The following is a 19,585-nucleotide window of genomic DNA, read 5'->3' on the forward strand; positions in this document are numbered from 1 at the left end:
AGTTTCAGTAGTCTCTTGATGAGTGTTGAAGTTGGTCTTGGTCAGAGCAAGTCTTTCTGTTACAGCTGTGCTCATAGAGATTGAAAATGTGTTGCTGGTCTGAACGCATGATAATATCTGTGACTAGTTGGCCTATGTTATTGTATATTTGTATCATGACATCCTCCTGCATATCTTGTTTTTAAAAAGAAGTGATAATAGTGGTTTAAATTGTACTCTTATTCTCATTGTCTTCCTTCTACTATCTTAAAGGAATTGCTAAACAAAAATGAGTGAAGAGAATAGTGTTTCTTCACCAGTTGAAGAATATGAAGATGACTTTGAGAAAGATCTTGATTGGCTAATCAATGAAGAAACAAAAAATAGTGATGAAGATCCAGAGGTAATAAATGCAAGTAGTTGGGTATTCTAGGCATATGCAGTGATACTAATAAGACAGAAATACTTCTATACAACATGTATGTTAACTTTTATATCATGAACCCCAATTAGACTGTTACTTTAATCTAAGTAGAGTAAAATTGACAGATAGACAACTTGAAATACAATGAAAATTTACATGAATTTCAGCCTATTCTGTTGCCAATGTTCTTAAGTTTTTTAGCATGCGCAAAAGTAATAAAAATAAAATTTAAAATGGGAAAACATCTCAGTCTCAGTTAATCATGATTAAATTAAACTGCTGTTTGAAGTTAGGTTTTATAATATATTTCCCTTTGTATCCTATTTTTTATGCAATCCTATATCTTTGCGTATATTATATTTTAATGTATTTTAACTTGTTTTTAATTATCGTTGTTATAGTGATTATTCATCTTGAAATTTCTTTAGTTTCTCCTAAGCTTTGAATACACAAGCCTCTACCAGTACTCTGCTTAATATTTTTGTCGGTATCTCAAAACTGTGGAAGGCTACCTCATGAAGAAAGGTCCTTTGGCCCATTGTGTCTGCGCCAGACATTAAGCCCTAATGAGCATTCTCCATCAAGAACCAACCTACACTTATCCCACTCTTCCTGTACACCACAGGCAACTCCTCTCCATGCCCCTCACCGTCATTCTCCTGTCACCCACCTAAACTAGGGGTAATTTACAGCAGCCAATTAACCTGTCAATTAGCAAATTAACTCACTGTGTATTCTATTGCCCTACGGAATACTGCATAATTATGGCATTTACACACTTCATTTCCCAGCTTTCTGGCTTACTCCCTTCTCCTTCCTCCCCTTCCTTCCATGTATTTATCCTCCAACCCATTTTTCCTTCTTTTTCAGTTACAAGATTATTTCCAATGATATTGTTTAAATAAAAGACAGTTATCCTTTATTCCATTCATTAATCCTTTTCCTTTCTTGTATTTGAATCACTCCTAATATTACCCGGAATTTCACTGGTTTTAGTTTTCATACCACTTTGTGACTATTTAAAATTCAATCTGCACTGAATTTTCTGCTTTTGGCAATGAATAGAGTAGACAGTTTATTCTTATGATCAATGTGAATTCTAACACCATAAGACATGGAAGCAGAATTAGGCCATTCAGCCCATTGAGTCTGCTCTGCCATTTGATCATGGCTGATCCCTTTCCCTCTCGACCCCATCTCCTGTCTACTCCCTGTAACCTTTTTATATCCTGACTAATCACGAACCTATCAACCTCTGACTTAAATGCACCCAGTGATCCGGTCTCCACAGCTGTCTATTGCAATGAATTCCACAGATTCACCACCCTCTGGCCGAAGAAAACCCTCCTCATCTCTGTTGTAAATTATGTCTTTCAATTCTGAGGTTGTGCTCTGTGGTCCTAGATGCCTGTAACTTTGGAAGCATCCTTACCACACCCACTGTATCTAGGCCTTTCAACATTTAATAGGTTTCAATAAGATCTCCACCTCCCTCCCCACCATTCTTCTAAATTACAGTGAGTACAGGCCCAGAACCGTCAAACACTCCTCATGTGATGAGCCTTTCATTTCTGGATTCATTAATGTGAATTTCCTTTGAACTCTTTGCAATGTCAGCACATCCTTTCTCAGATAAGGGGCCTAAATCTGCTCTCAATACTCCAAGTAAGGCCTCATTAGTGCCTTATGAAGCTTCAGCGTTACATCCATGTTTTTATATTCTGGTCCTCTCAAAATGGATTTTGACATTGCATTTGCCTTCCTCACCACTGAATCAACCTGCAAGTTAACCTTTAGGGAATTCTCCCAAGTCCCTTTGCACTTTGGGTTTTTGAATATTCTCCTCATTTAGAAAATAGTCTATGTTTTTGTTTCTCCTACCAAAATGCAGGACCATTCACTTCTTTGTCCATTCTCCTAATCTGTCTAATTCCATCAGCAGCCTTACTGCTTTCTCAACGCTACCTGCCTCTGCACCTATCTTCATATTGTCCACAAACTTGTTCACAAAGCCATCAATTCCGTCTTCCAAATAATTGACATACAATGTTAAAAGAAGTGGTCCCAAAACCAGTAGTCACTGGCAGCCAGTCAGAAAAGGCTCCTTTTATTACCTCTCTTTGCCACCTGCCAATCATTAGCCAATGCTCTATCCATGCTAGTATACCATGGGCTGTTATCTAGCTAAGCAGCCTTACGTGCAGCACATTGTCAAAAGCTTTCTGAAAATCTAAGTACACAGTATCCACTGATTCTCCCTCGTCTATACTGCTTGTAATATCCTCTAAGAATTCCAACAGATTTGTCAGGCATGATTTTTGCTTAAGGAAACCATGCTAACTTTGGCCTATTATGTCCTTGCAAGTATCCTGAAAGTTCATCCTTAACAATTGACTCCAACATCTTCCCATCCACTGAGGTCAGGCTAACTGGTCTATAGTTTCCTTTCTTCTACTTCTTTCCCTTCTTAGAGTGGAGTGGCATTTGCAAATTTCCAGTCCTTCGGAACCATGCAGAACTAGTGATTCTTGAATGATCATTACTAATTCCCCCACAATCACTTCAGCTACCTCTATCAGAACCCTGGGATGTAGTCCATCTAGTCCAGGTGACTTACTGACCTTCAGACCTTTCAGTTCCCAAGCTCCTTCTCCTTGGTAATATCAACTGCACACACTTATGCTCCTGACACTCTTGAACTTCCGGTATACTCCTCGTGTCTTCCACAACGAAGACTGATGCAAAATACTTACTCATTCAGTTTGCCATTTCCCTTGTCCCCCATTACTAATTCTCCAACGTCATTTTCCAGTGGTCCAATATTACTCTTGTCTCTCTTTTACTCTTTGTATATTTGAGAAAACATTTGGTATCCTCTTTAATATTATTAGCTAGCTTTTCTTCATATTTCATCTTTTACCTCCTTATGGCTTTTTAAATTGCCTGCTGTTGGTTTTTAAAACTTTCCCAATCCTCTACCTTCCCACTATTTTTTGCTCTGTTATATGTCCTCTATTTTACTTTATGTTGGCTTTACTTCGCTTGTCAGCCATGGCTGTGTTATCCTGCCTTCAGAATACTTCTTTGGGATGTATCTATCCTGCATCTTCCAAGTTGTTCCCAGAAACTCCAACCATTGTTGCTTTGCCACCATACCTGCTACAGCCCCCTTCCAATCAGCTTAGGCCAGCTTCTCTCTCATGTCTCTATAATTCCATATACTCCACTGTAAAAAATAATACATTTGACTTTAGCTTCTCCCTTTCAAATTACAGGGTGAATTTTATCATATCATGATCACTGCCTCTAGAGTTTTTTTTTCACATTAAGTTCCCTAATCAAATCTGGTTCATTACACAACACCCAATCCAGAATAGTTGATCACCTAGTGGGCTCAACCACAAGCTGCTCTAAAAAGCTATCTTATAGACATTCTGCAAATTGTCTCTCTTGGGATCCAAAATCAGCACCAACCAGACTTTCACAATCTACCTGCATGTTGAAATCCCCCAACACTATTGTAACATTGCCCTCTTGACATGCATTTACTATCTCCTGTTGTAATTTTTAGCCCACATCCTGCCTCCTGTTTGGAGGCCTGTATATAACTCCCAGCAGGGTTTTTTTTTTAAATCTTTGTAATTCCTTAACTCTACCCACAATGATTCTACATCTTCCAATCCTATGTCACCTCTTTCTAAGAATTTGTTTTTTTTTAACCAACAGAGCCACCCACTCCCTCAGCCTACCAGCCTGTCCTTTCAATACAATGTGTAATCTTGGATGTTAAGCTCCCAAATATGATCTTCTTTCACAGTTGACTCAGTGATGCCCACAATGTCATATGTACAATCTCTAACTGCACTAAAAGATCATCTACCTTATTCCATATACTGTGTGTATTCAAATACAGTATAACACCTTAAGTCCTGCATTCATCACCTTTTCAATTTTGTCCCCCGTTACACTGCAACCTATCCTACTGACTGCAATCTTGTCCTATCGTCTTCCCCTATCCTTTTTGCCTGTCCTTCCCAACAGTGACACTACACATTGCCTCTACTTGTATGCCGCCTACCCCATCCTCAGCCCTATCACTCAGTTTCCAACACCCTTGTCGAATTAGTTTAAACCCTCCCCAACAGTTCTAGTAAACCTGCCTGCAAGGATATTAGTCCTCCTCTGGTTCAGTATTTGACTTGATAAGATATAATTTATATTAGTTGCAGATAGTTTAAATAGCCACCAAATTTTAACGAATCATCTTCTGACATTGTCAAGAACATTGTATGAATAAAAATAAAGGTATACTTGGGTGAATGATTTGGTTCTCCACAGGATTATGGAGAAGATGAAAACATTGAAGCCAAAATTGATAAAGAACTAGATGATAATGAGGAAGAAGAAGCAAAGGAAAGCATAGATGATGAAAAACATTCTGGGAATGTAATAGAACAATCATGTGAATTGAATGAAGATTTGCATAATGATATGGAAAAGGCTAATGAAGGGGAAAATGTTACCACCATTACTTTTGCTCCCATATCAGAGGCAGTCAGTGAAAGCTCATTCCAAGAATTAAAGCAGGAGGAACAGCAAGACAAGGAACAGAATGAGGAGGTAAAGCGCTACATAATGGAAAAGATTGAACAGGCCAACAAGGAACTGAAGGATGAAGATCCTGTGGATCAAAATCGAGAGCGCAGATTGAAGTTCAAAGACAATTTAGTTGACTTGGTGGTCCCACCTGCAGAGTTTGCTGAAATAGAAAGAGACAATGAAGAGATCACAGGTCCAAAGTCTATAAATCCTATTTCAAATGATGTTAAAAACGACAATGACACAGAGGTCATAGATCATTTGTCTGTAAAGTATATTGCAAATGATGTTCAAAAAGATGATGATGAAGAGGTCATAGGTCAGATGTCTGTAAAGTATGTTGCAAATGATGTTCAAAAAGATGATGAAGAGGTCATAGGTCAGATGTCTGTAAAGTATATTGCAAATGATGTTCAAAAAGACAATGAAGAAGAGGTAATAGATAAGATGTCTCAAATGTACATTTCAAATGATGCTCAAAAAGATAATAATGAAGAGGTCATAGATAAGATGTCTGAAATGCACATCCCAAATGATGCTCATAAAGATGATACAGGCAAACAGTGGGATGAGGATAAAAACAAGGACAAAGAAGTGTTGATGGAAAAAGATGGAAAATTTGAACTACTGAGTTTACAGGATTTTGAAAGTCAAGGTTCTCTACCTCAGATTTGTGTTGCATTCAGTGAAAATGCATGGGAACAATTGGAAAATTCTAAAGGAAAAAACTTCTCAAGCATCCGGAGCAGTTTATCTCCCTCTCCAACAGAAATACTTAATACACCAAAACCAACAGATGAACGAAAAGATAAAGTAACTTCTTCATCCAATGCACAGAAGAATAGAACTAAAAAGACATCATCTCGAAGAGTGCAATCTGCAACAGTTTTCTCAAAACCATCTGCTGATGTTATTACCCCAGAACGTAAAGAGCTTAACTGGAGAACTGAACAAAAGAAGATGCAGTCAAAGACAGAGGTATTCTTTGTTTATTAAACTATATAAATCAAGTTCATCTGCTTTCTTATAGTATCTATATAATTTTCATGGCGAGCAATATGTTGGGAATAGGGATATTCTTTAGTTTCATTTTATGTAATACAAATAAAGTTGTGCATATATTATAAGTGGAAGTATAGTGGATTCTAGTTAATTGAGACACATCAGCACCTGTGCATTTTGGCCTAATTAAGCAACTATCACAATTAGCCAAAGTTTCATCGAAACTTGTGGCTTAGCTACTCAGCCCAGTTGAACCATTTCTACTGATAGGAGAAGGGGAAAAGGTGGCTTACTAGCACCTTAAAACACTTGATTCGGACAGATGGAGCTCGTCAGCTGAGGTTGGCAGCTCTCCTAGGAGAAGGAAAATTCTGATCTCAAACTTCCGTTGCCTTGCAGCTGCACCCACTCATGGAAGAGGCTTTGGGAGCAAACCCTGAGGGAAAAACCTAGAGCTTGAGTCACTAAGGCAGTCGGACATTGAGTTCAACTTTGACTGGCAGCTTCTGTGACACTGCTGGTGCCAAACTGTATGGGTCTCTGCTGTTTCTTTGGATTCATCAGCTGTGTAGAGATGGGGAGCCTGTTGCATGGGCAACAGTTTGCTCTCCATATTGTATAGCCCTGGCTTGCGAATCACAGCTGGGGTGCTAGTGTGCAGTATCCATGGTTGACCCAGACCAATGGAGGGCTTCCTCCTCCAAGGAAATAGTTTAAAAGGTATAATGAAGACAAACTACATGATTACTAAACCAACTACAGAAATTAATACAAATTATGTATTGAAATGAGATACAGAACAAATTAGAACACTACCAGTACTACTACAGTACTATAAAACTGCATTAGTTCCTAATGTTTATCACATAGAGGAATTCATCCAGTGTATGCTGCCTTCTATGGAGAGTAGCACGTATAGTGAATGGGTTTATCATGTCCATTCGGGGGGCAGCTCACTCACTTTTGGTCCCCACTGGACACTCAGCTCACTGCAACACTTCATGGAGAGCAGAAGTCAAGATAAGGTACTCGTACCTCTGCACCTGAACTTCTGAGGTCGAGAAAGTGGAACAGTTCCAGTGCAACGACTTTTCACTTCAAAACCACTCCAGCGCAGATTTCATTGTCATGACAGACAACCAAGATGCTGCTGAGTTCTTTTGATTGACTGTAAATGATTGACAAAATTAGCTTAGACATTTAGTGCAGATAATGGACTGCTTTCACATGAAGCTTTCAGAAATTGTACCCTCCAAATTTTAATTTGTATTGTAACATTCAAGATAATTGTTGATACCTTCCAATGCTTTGTAGGTCCTAACTTGTTGAAGAAGTGAAATCATTTTGCTCTCACTCCCAATGGTTTCTGGCATCTCCAAGCCTGAGTGCTTGACACCACAGTGAGCACAGTAACTCTAAATTGTCTCACTGCTTATTTCTCGCCAACTACCATTGACAAAAATCTGCTTTTTGAACACAAACACATGCAAATGGTGCTATTTAAAAACTGTTTGCTCTAAGCACAGTTTAGTGTCTAACGTCTGCACAAGCTCATGTGACTGTCGCTAGTTAGAAACTGTTCAGCAACAGTCTCCTGTCCCAATTAAACAGCATACTGTCCCAAATATATGAAGGGAATCCCAGCTAGTTTCTTCATTACTCTTTGTTCTTTAAGAGTGTCCCAAATAAGCAGCTGCCCAATGAAGCAATTAACTGGAATCCATTGTATAACATTTTATTACTCAGGAGAGGGATTTAAGCTTAACTTTGATAGAAGGATTTACTATTTTCACTAATGTTCTTATCCTTTGCACATATTTTTGATGTTATAAATGCTTGTCCAATTTTCCCTTGTTAAGGGAGTGAAAAAATCTGTTTCATATCAGACGAAGTATTTAATGTTCCAACAGCAAAAATAGAAAAATACATCATGGAATATGAATACATTGGGTTAGTAAAGTTATGTATATATAGTGAGGTCTAGTATACTTTGCCTTTGTAAAACCATAAATCTAAGCATGTATTTGGTTACGCCAGTGGCCACTTATTTATAGAAGTTGGACCTGGGTGTGTAACAATTACATTAAAAACATGCAGCTTTTAGTCATATTGAAGTAAAGCACACTGTAACTTAGAAAAAATCATTGAACTGTTACCTGAAAATCAAATTTAATGTAAATTTAAACATTCTGGCTTAAAAAAATCGAATACCTATACGTAAACCTGAGAGAAATTAGATAGATGAATCAAGGATTCAATCTGAGACAATCCCACATAATTCACTATTTCTTAAATTATTTGAGATTTTTTTGGTCTCCCTTTCTGGAAGATTATTGCATCTGTGACATGGTTTTCTGCAAAGAATCAGCAGGAAGTTAGAGTAGAAATTTATCCTCAGTCACATAACCTCATTGTACAATTTAGTAGTATGCACATTGTACTACTTTTTCCTCAGTATTAACTGATGGCTCATTTCTTATAGACTTGATTATGCCCTTGATTTCTTGATTGTGCTCTGGTTATTGCTTTTGTGAATTTTCATCACTGATTTCACCTAGGTTTTAAATAAGCTACCAAACATGCCATTTCTGTTCTTCTATTTGTTTTTAATTCCATTGTTGGATTTTTGAAACAGCAAATATGTTTATGTATCAGCTTTAAGGGACAATATAATTTATAAGTAATGTTGGTGTTGTATTCACTAAAACCAAGTGCTCTGAGACAATATCATGCTGATAAAATCTTGTATTATAATTGATTTTAAAAATTCCTCACCAGCTTTTAATCTGTGTTTCACTGATAACATTCTAATTAAAACTTGATCTGAATAGAATAGGAGGTATGCACTTGAATATTTGCCCTCTTCCAAATGTATGAGACTCAAATCTGCAGTATCATGGCAATTCAAGGCTTTTAATGTAAAAATTCTGTGCCTGGATTTCATAAACGTGGGACTAATACTTCTTGTCACCCTTGGACTTTCTTTGCTCTTAGATACAAAACTGAGTGTTAGCAACAAGGAGTCAAAAATTGAAGATTCTGCACATCTGAAATAGAAGCAGAAAATGCCGGAAACACTCAGCAGCTCAGGATGCATCATTGGAGGGAGAAGAGCATTAACATTTCTGATAAAAAACAATCTACTTGAAACTTGAATTCTTTCTCTCTCTGCAGATGCTGCCAGTTCTTCTTAACATCGCCAGCATTTTTTTGAAGTTTTATTTTGGGTATCCATGCCAGCTTATGATTTGCATCTCCTCTTGTTTTTAATGTTGCCTTTCAATATGAGCTTCCGCCTTTCACATAAATTTCTCAGTTTAAGGAAAATATAAGCTTATTGTTAAATATTTAAAAAATGAAGAAAATATTCCAATTCAAAATGTGGTAAGGTAACAATTTGGTAGTTTCTAAGCAAGTATTCTGTTGAAACTGTTGTACCTAAGGAGAGAAAAGCTGGTTTGAAAACTGCTTGGATTTGGGGTTAATGATAATCTGGTTTGATAAGAATAAATACATGTTGTACATTATTATGGCTTAATTTAGTATGATAATTTATTATCTATGATACAGGGCAGAAAAATTGATGAAGAGGAGCGGAAGAAAGAGGAGAACAAGATAGCTTTTGCGATTTGGCTTCAAAAAAAGAAACAACAGCACCAAAAAGAAAAGAGAATTCAATGTGCAAAGGAAATAGAAAAAAAGAATAGTAAGGTAATTAGAATTATTCTTTGTTCGAAATATGAAATCTAACCTGCCTATTTAATCAAATTACACTGCAGAAAATATTGGCTCTGATTACAATCTTAACCATTATCAACTTTGCATTTTCTTCATGAGTTAAAGCTATCTATTTGTTTCTTTACTTCCTTTGTTAATTTTACTATTATGTAATTGATGGTTTCAGTTCTGGCCTCCAGAGGCACAGTTTGTTTTATATGAGCATCACTTCCTGTATGTAAGCTTTTTGTGTGTGTGTGTGTGTGTGTATATGTATGTATGTGTATATATATATATATATATATATATATATATTATAATTTTTTTTTCCTGTGTGAGTTAATTTGAATTTTAATTTGAAGCACATAAAGGAAAGACATCCATCTCCATCCTTCCTTTATTTGCCCTTGAAACAGCATTATCTTTTCACAAGTAAGATCTCATTGAAAAGCTCTGAAGGAAGCTTCATCTCGGGTGATTTTTGAGAAGGTATTTAACTCACTGCATAGCTTTGTACATATGCACTGCAAGGGTAGTACAGTGAAAAGGTAACTTGTCTTCAAAGGCATCGTCTACGGACTGAAGATGTGCCTGAACACCATAGTCGACAATGTCAGTTTCCAACCCAGGCAACCTCGATCGCCTAGACCTGGAAGTGAGGTCAGAATGTGGTACATCTATTGTGTCTTCCCAATGCTTGAATTAATCCACGATTAGCATAGCTGCAGCATGAGCCCGCACCAGAGCTGAAGTGGCAAGAATGAGGGTGGTTTCTGTTACATGCGAGTTGAGGTGCAAATGGAGAAAGCATGTGTAGAGGCTACATTAAGTGCGCCCAAGGAAGAGCATGAAGCTGAGGCTGCTTTGGCAGAGGAAAAGGTGTATGAAACAACAGTTGACTTAGTGGGGAGTCTGTAACCAAAATCAGTCATGCTTTGCTCTCACAACAGCCAATGCATCTACTAAATATGTCCAAGCATATTTTAACTATAAAAACTACAGTGCTCCTTCCCTACAAGAAGCTGTCCACACCACATAGCACACATGTCTTTCACATAGTCCAGTCATTGACAGTAAAGATTTACAGCAGCAAAGACCCATAACACTCCCTTCCACAGTTCGACCACAGGAAAGGCCTCAGTCAAACGCCAACCAATCTGCACAAACATGGACAGACTGAACACATTTAGCAAACCAGTCTCCACAATGCCCTCATTTAGGAGCCACTGGCGCATTAGATTTGGCTTGGTGTCTGGCTCATTGAGACCTAGTCAGAGAAGGACTAAAAGTGTTCAACAACCAGCCTGCCAGTTATCTATCCTGGAAGTCAAACTTTCACAATGCCGTGGAAGGACTGATCTCAAACCTAGCGAAGAGCTAGAGCTTCTCTGTAAGTAGTTTGGTGGGGAGTCACTGCAAGAAGGGTTAGGGTAGTGCACATTAGCTTCCTGACGAAGGGTCTCGGCCCAAAACGTCGACTGTACTCCTTCCTATTGATGCTGCTTGGCCTGCTGCATTCCACCAGCATTTTGTGTGTGTTGCTTGAATTTCCAGTATCTGCAGGGTTTCTCGTCAGGGTTACAAATGCTGTGGCAGAGGCTGGACAAATGCTAAGACTCTTCAGAACAAATTGAATCTCTCTTCAACGGTCTTGATTATTTTCCAAAGCGCCACACAAAACTGAAGAAACTACTGAAGCTTGCAGATCTCTTGCTGCAAAAAAAATGAGGATTTCTTACCAGGACTGAGTTACTTGGACACATGAGGCCTCCTGTTAGCCCTCTGATCGACCATGGATGTTGTGTCCCAGCTGTCTACATGATACACAAGCCAGGGCAGTACGATATGGAGAGCAAGCTATTGCCAATGTAGCAGGCTCCCCCTCTCCACGTAGCTGATGAGTGCAAAGGAATGGCAGAGACTGATACAGTTTGGCATCAGCAGCGTTGTATGAGTTGCCACTTAGCATTGAACTCAACATAGGACTGCTTTAAGGATTCTACCTCTGTATTTTTCCTCTGGGTTTACTCCCAAATCCTTCCCCATGACTGGGGATAGCCTCAAGGCAGTGGAGGTGTGAGATCAGAGTTTTGCTTCTCCTGGATGAGCTGCCAACCACGACTGATGAGCCCCATCTGCCCAGAGTGACTGGCTTTAAAGCACCAGTAACCCACCTTTGCCCTGCTCCTGTCATTAGAAATGGTTCTACTGGGCTTAGTAGCTAAGCCACACAAGAAGGCCAGGAGCCAGACTTGGTTGTCAGAGGCTATTTAAGATGTATACCTTTGGTAGTATTTAATAAGTACTGGCAATTTATCCCTACTAGAACCTCTGGCTATGGCAACTTTAAATAACGTAGTAGGTCCCAGCAAGAGGAATAAACCCTATAGTGGAGAAACTGCCAAACAATATACAAAATGACTGGATAACTGAAGGATTCAGGTATAAAATGAAGCATCATGCCCACACTATCCGCAATTTTCATTCTTTGTGGAATTCGTCTGCTGCCATGCAGAAATGTGAAATGACCCTAGTTTTGTGCTCTCAACTTCCAGCAACACCTCATTCAAAGAGAGGTCTCTAGCAAAAGCATAGAAAACCAAAACCCCTATCAGGGACAACAAAACTGAAGTAGAAAACTCTATCATGAACCCCAGTAGACAATGCTTAGTCCATAAGACACCTCACCCCTTAAGGAAAGGCAGAAGTTTCAGAAAAAAAACACTTGTAGACTGGAAGCGCTTTCTAAAAAGGGCATTAAATATGTTTCAAATGTTGTGCTTCAACAGCACACCAAGCAAGACTGTAAAGCTATCAAACACTGCACTGACTGCAACAGTGACCAGCACATATTAGCACTTCATTCAAGACCAGCACCTAGGGCTACTACTGGTTCCAGCATACCCGTAGCAGAGTACAGCGGGGAGCCATCAGATTAGCTGCTTCCTCATGCACAGAGGTATGTGGGAAAGGCTTCCAAGGCAAATCCTGCTCTAAAATGTGTCTAGCCTACATTTACCTGAAAAGATATCCTGAGCAAAAAATTTAAAAAAATCTGTGATATTGGATGATCAGAGCAATGTATCATTGGCAAAATCAGTATTCTTTGGCATAGTCAGTATTCAAAGTTCTATTTCCTCATACAGTCTAAAGACATGTTCTGGACCATCCAAAGATGCCGGAAGAAGAGCCAGTGGATTTGTCATAGAGTCCATAGGAGGGGAGATCTTATCCTTACCAACCGTCATTGTGTGTGACCATATTCCTAACAACAGGGATAACAGAGATGAAATCCTAACTCCTGAAGCTGCATGCAGCCATTCAGATCTCAAGGCCATAGCTGACAAGATTCCCCCAATTGGCTATTCTGCTGAGATTCTCCTGTTGCTTGGCAGATACTCCATCCGTGCACAAAAGGTATGTAAATAGTTCAATTGTCGGCACAAAGCAACTGATGCCCAATGACTGGACCTGGGTTGGGTCATAGTGGGTGAAGCCTGCCTCAATGGTGTTCATCAGCCCACTGTCAACATTTTTAAGACTAATGTCCTGGAGAATGGGGGTCCAAGTAATTTCAGACTCTGTGAAAGTGGAATCTGTATGAAAGAGAAGATTGTAGGTAAGAAAACCAAGCAACCTGACATGCTTACCTCTGCTCAACCAGATTGAGGCAAGCTGATCTTCTGTCACTTGGAAGATGATTATAACCTTCCATCGAATATGAGGCCTTCCTTCAAATCATGAACAAATAGTTTAGTGAAGACAAATCAAACAGTTAGATATCTCCCCTTCCTTTTCACTCTTATCATGATAACTCTTAACAAAAGGCAGAGAGCAGGTCTTCAGTTGACTTTGTCCCTTAGTCACTCATTGAAAAGGAAACCAGAAATGAAAGACCATTAGGCAGTCTTCATGGAAAGACTTTTCAGGAACAATCATGCGGAGTTAGCACCTCCACCATATTCCAACAAAGAAAACTGGTATTTGCCTAACTTTGCTATACCATCCTCAGAAATTTGCACAAGTACGAATAGTCTTTGATGCAAGTGCACATGTGGGGTCCAGAACTCAATGACAGACTGTTCGGGGTCCTCATGTGTTCCAGAATTTGAGTCTGTTGCAGTGATGGCAGACATCAAACAAATGTTCTGTAGCTATGTAGTGAGAGAGGATCATCAAGTCTACCTCAGATTGTTGTGGTTCGTGACCACCAACTGGACAATGAAATCCTGGAGTACTGCAGCTATGACCTTAAGGGGACAGCTACTGAGGGAAAGAAGGAATTCGGGACTGATGCACAGAAATACATAGGCATGACGTGATGATGGTCTCGGGTCATTTTCTAGTGCGAAAGAAGCATGCTGAAAACAGTGCAAGACATGTTGGCACAGTCTAATCTCAGACTTCATTAAAATCTCATCCAACAGTGCTGATGTCATCCGACGTTTCACATCTGCAGATCTGGCCAAAGGTCTACAGAGTCTTGATCTTGGACAGGAGGACTGTGCAATGTAGTCTGGGCCTTGGATGGAACCTTGTTACCGACACCCTTACTTTCTGGGTTGCTAATACCAAAAACCCTTTTCTTGTCTTGGTTTGCCATCAACCATCAACAGCCTATTTGACCTTCTTGGATTTGCTGCTCCAGTCAGTATTCAGGGATGCTTCATGTTAAGAGAATTGACCCCAGACACTTGTGGATGGGATGTCCTACTCCCTAAGGGAAACGTGAGCAGTGGCAGCATTAGTGTTCTTCCCTCCAGGATCTAAAATGTTTGAAAATTCCAAGAACCTACACAATTCCACGTCTACAGCTCAAAAGAAAGAGGCCTGCATCAACTAAAGCTATTGCTGCTGTTGCATATCTGAAGTTTACACACTCTGCTAGATGTAGTGAAGTTGGAGTCATCCTGAACAAGGTAAAACTTGCTCCTAAACCATATCTCACCATACCAGGCTTGAACTCGGTGCTGTTGCTCTAGCAGTTGGGACGGCAGAGATGATAACTGAGGAACTGGATACATATTAAGATCATATCAAGTTCTTTACTGACAGCAAGTTTGTGCTTGGTAATATATTTAATGAAACAAGGTGATTCTATGTTTATGTACATAATAGGATCCAACTTGTTAGGCAATCAACTCAGAAGTGCCAATGAAACTATGTTCCTACTGATTTCAACCTGGCTGATCATGCCACAAGAGGCTCCAAGGTAATCAGCTCATCCTCTCCTCAAGGTTAACTGGCCCAGCATTTCTTGCTAATCCCCACCAGGAACATTATCAAGGCCAGTATTTTTGAAGTGAGAATGGTTAAAGACTGTCTAGTAAGACTGTTTTCAAGACCAGTCTCCTTGTCTATCCTTTTTTTGCCAAAGACTTAATGAAAGGATTATTTGACTTTTAGTTTCTGTAATTAAGTTTGACATCCTGTGGATGCTAGGCGGGGAGTATTCTGGCCTCTAGGGGGGACAGTTTGTTTTGCATGAACCTCACTTCCTGTATGTAAGCTGCTTTTGTGTATCATTTCCTGCATGGATTAATTTTGATAGTGGAAAGACGTCCATCTCTATCCTCTCCTATTGAAAAATGAGCTGCAGGAGAAGGATGAGGAAGGCAGCAGACTATAGTGAAGAGGAATATTTTTTGTATGTACCGTTAGGCTATACCTTTTAGTTTTATATCATTACCATACCCAAGCAGAAGGGCAGTCCAATCCATAGCATGACAAGACATTGCAACGATACTGTCTTGGAAATTTAGGCGGCAGGTTTCTGTTGCGCTATCTTTGTGCCAGGCAATAATCATCTGTATCAAGTTGAAATCCACTTTTCTATAATCCTAGATATTTGATTACTATGGACACTATTCACTACAGTTGGTAAATTGATTTATTAGTGTCACATGTATTGAGGCACGGTGGAAAAACTTGCCTTGCATACTGTTCATACAGATCAGTTCATCACAATGTAATGCATAATATCATTATATATTGAGCAATAAGAATGCAGAATAAAATGTTAAATTACAGAGAAAATGCAGTGGAGGTGGACATAAAGTGCAAGGTTATAACAAGGTAGATTATGATTTCAAGAGTCCATCTTATTGTAGTAGGGAATCATTCAGTAATCTTAAAACAGTGGGATAGAAGCTGTCCTTGAGGTTGGTAATAGGTGCTTTCAGGCATTGCTATCTTCTATCCAGTGGGAGGTGGGTGGGGACTTTGATTATGCTGGCTGCTTTACTGAAGCTGTGAAAAGTGTAGACAGAGTCCATAGAGGGGAGCCTGGTTTTTGTGACCCGCTGAGCTGTTTCCAAAACTCTCTGCAGTTTCTTGTCGTATCAAACTGTGATTCGTCCAGGTAGGATGTTTGCTATGGTGCTTCATTAAAAATAGATAATGGTCAATGGGACATGCCAAATTTCTTTAGCCTCCTGAGGAGTGAGGGCACTAGTGAGCTTCCTTGGCATCACATCAATGTAGTTGGAAAAGGACAGGCTATTGGTGATAGATAGGATCTTGAAGTTCTGAACTATTCAACCTCAGTACCCCTTCCCCTTCTTGAAGTCGATGACCAGCTTGATTGTTTTTGCTGGCCCTGAGGGAAAGATTGTTGTGATTACACAATGTCACTAGGCTTTGTATTTCCTTCCTTTACTACAACTCATTGTTATTTGAAACATGGCCCATTACAGTGGTAATATCTGCAAAGACAGACAGAGTTAGAGCATTATCTGGCCACACAATCATGAGTGTACAGGGGGTAGAGCAGGAGCTAAGGAAGCATCCTTGAGGGCACCAGTGTTGAGAATAATCATGGCACGGGTATTGCTACCTATTCTTACTGCTTGCAGTCTGTTGGTCAGAAAGTCAAGGATTCTGTTGCAAAGGAAGTTCTAGAGGCTTGGTGATGAGTTCAATTGGAATTATAGCATTGAAGGTTGAGCTGTATGCAATAAACAACTATCTGTCCGGTACGGGTTTCTTTAGAAGCTAATTCTGTTAATAAATTTTCTATTATTTCTCTTCTTGGATCCTCACTTCCTTTATTTGTAAGTAACCTAACTGATAATTTAATACTTAAACATACTCTGAGGATCTGGATGCAATTTAGAAAACATTTTGGTTTATTGAGATTTTCCCTTTATAGTCCCATTTATTCTAATTTTTTTAAAACCCTCCATGACTGATTTAGTTTTTAAAGAATAGGACAGGTTGGGTATTAAATGTTTTTGGGATCTGTTTGTTGGAGGAAATCTTTTTTTCATTTGAGCAATTGTCAGCTAAATATAGCCTACCCAAAACTCACTTTTTTAGATATCTAGAAATTAGAGACGTTCTAAGATCTCAATTATGTACATTTCCTATAAGCTCAGATAAGAACTTACTAGATGTAATTTTTAATTTGACACCTTTTTATAATGGTTCAATATCTAATATTTATGGTATGTTATTGGAGACGAGGAATGTTCCTTTAGACAAAATTAAGAATCTCTGGGAATAATGCTTACAGACATCAATATCTGAGGAAACTTGGAATGAAATTTTTAAACTGGTTAATACGTCATTGCTATGTGCTCGCCATTCCTTCATACAATTTAAGGTGGTACATAGAGTCCATATGACTAAAGATAAGCTATCTCGCTTTTATTCGGATATATCTCCTGACTGTGACAGATGCAATAATGGAGAAGCTTCATTAATTCATATGTTTTGGACTTATCCATGTCTTGAAAAATATTGGAAAAAAGTTTTTCAAACTTTTTCTCTGCTATTCAAAGTCAATGTTAAGCCTAATCCTCTGACAGCCCTATTCGGTATTGTTGCTGGACAAAATATCAAGTTGAAAACATCTGATTTACATATTTTGGCCTTTAGCTCTCGTATAGCTAGGAGGGCGCTTTTGTTTAAATGGAAAGATGTTTCTCCTCCTACTCATGCTCAATGGTTATGCAACGTTATGTCATGCTTAGATTTAGAGAAGATTCGTCGTTCAATTTCTGAATCTCGTCAAGACTTTCAAACATTGTGGGGACCCTTTCTGAATTATTTTCAAAACTTTCAAAACCCTCAATTCGTTGTTTAAATTTAGACGTTGGCTATTATTAATTTTTATTATATGAGAAGTTATTTTACCTTTTTTTTCTCGTTAATAAACAGCTTCAGTCTTGGTAGGGGTTAGATTTTTTTTGTAATAAATTAGTATATTTCAATATAACTGACTAACCTACATGAATACAGGGTAATGAGATTGTTATTATGAATAGATATAATGTAATTGGTAGTTGTGTTTTTCAACCTTTATATATACTTTCTTGTACTCTGTATTCTTTTATGTAGAAACTAATAAAAATATTGAAAAGAATAAACAACTGTTTAACATGGCTGCCTTTACTGTCCAGATGTTCCAGAGATGAGTGCAGGGCCAGCGAGATGGCATCTGCCATGAACTTGTTTTGCTGGTCGGCAAATTGCGGAGGGTTGAGGTTGTTTAGGAGACTGGAGTTAATGTGTGCCATGACCAACCTCTTGATGCACTTCATGATGGTGAATGTCAGAGCCACTCAGCGATGGTCATTAAGGAATGTTACCTTTTCTTCTTAGTTACTGCGATGATAGTGATCTTTTTAAAATGGGTGGGAATCTCGGATTGAAGTAGCAAGAGGTTAAAAAATGCTTGTAAATGCCCCTGCCAACCATCTGTACAGGATCTTAGGATGTGGCCAGGGACACCATCAGGGCCAGATGATTTCCATGGGTTTACTCTCTGGAAGGTGATCTTACATCTGCAATGGTGATTGTGGGGTCAGGAGCATTGGAGGTTGCCGTGGTGGGTGGTAACTTCCAATCCCCTTCTGTTAAAAACATGCATAGAAATCATTAAGCTCATTGGGAAAGGATGTGCTGTTGTTTGCAATGCTGTCTGACTTCATCTTCTAGCTTATTACAGCAAGTAAACCCTGCCTCAATTGATGGCTGGTCTGGAACTTGACTTTGGATTGTTATTGTCATGTAGCATCCCTGAGAGCTTAATGGAGGCCATATCACAATGTTTTGATTATGGTGAGGGTTTTTTTTTTTGTTCCTATCTAACCCGTTCTGCCATCTAAAAAAGCACTGGAGTGGGTTACGAGATGAACATACTAATGCTCCTAAGCTCAGAAAAATGTTCTCATTTGGGCTTAATATATGCACCCCTGAACATACATAAAATGTTTTGCTTCTTTAAGCATGAGACAGCTCAATGTTGATGCAGAGCTGCAGCGGGTGCAATTATGAAAGCTTCTTCTCTATCACAAATAAACGCCTCAGTTGCTATCACCAAATAAGCCAAGGCCAGCTGCAAAGATCCATAACATCCTTATTTGGAAATGTATCTATTCTGCCCTAAGTCGAGAGTTTTCCCGTTTCCTTAAGCTAGGCAGTCCCGCATAGTTGTAGTTTGGAGACGCTTTTATTATTCACCTACGCGTTACAGGATGCAAGGAGCTGAGTAAAAAGACAGTATTTCTTGATGATCTCACAAAAGATAGATTCAAATATTCATTAAAATTCCTTTGATTTCTAACTAATAGCAGCTAAATGAAATGTACAAACATTATAAAAGTGGTCAACTGATGATGAAAGTTAATTGCTTAACAATGCAGTAATAAGTAATCGACCACAGCTGTGAACTTACAAGTAAGTAGTGAGATCAAGTAATTAGGAATGAAATAACAAATCAAATCAGGAAGGACATAACACTTTCCACCTGGTATCTGTAAAAGACGCCAACAACTGAACTCAGGACTTCCATAAAAAAAATTAAACGGAATTGGAGTCAGTGCTCCTGATCAATTGAATAGCACAGTCAAGCACTGAAAA

General features: G+C 38.9%; 1 protein-coding gene across 3 annotated transcripts in view; it reads left to right on the forward strand.

The window, feature by feature from the left end:
• Window positions 1-19,585, forward strand: part of nme7 (NME/NM23 family member 7) — a 236,313-nt gene that overhangs the window by 19,137 nt on the left and 197,591 nt on the right. For all 3 annotated transcript variants that reach the window (XM_072260418.1, XM_072260419.1, XM_072260420.1), the window contains 3 exons: window positions 253-382; window positions 4,742-5,980; window positions 9,575-9,715. In XM_072260418.1, coding sequence (XP_072116519.1) covers window positions 269-382; window positions 4,742-5,980; window positions 9,575-9,715 — 1,494 coding nt within the window. In that variant the 5' untranslated portion in view covers window positions 253-268. The remainder of the gene's footprint in view (window positions 1-252; window positions 383-4,741; window positions 5,981-9,574; window positions 9,716-19,585) is intronic.

The sequence above is a fragment of the Mobula birostris genome, chromosome 6, assembly GCF_030028105.1.
Source record: "Mobula birostris isolate sMobBir1 chromosome 6, sMobBir1.hap1, whole genome shotgun sequence".
Lineage (NCBI taxonomy): Eukaryota > Metazoa > Chordata > Chondrichthyes > Myliobatiformes > Myliobatidae > Mobula > Mobula birostris.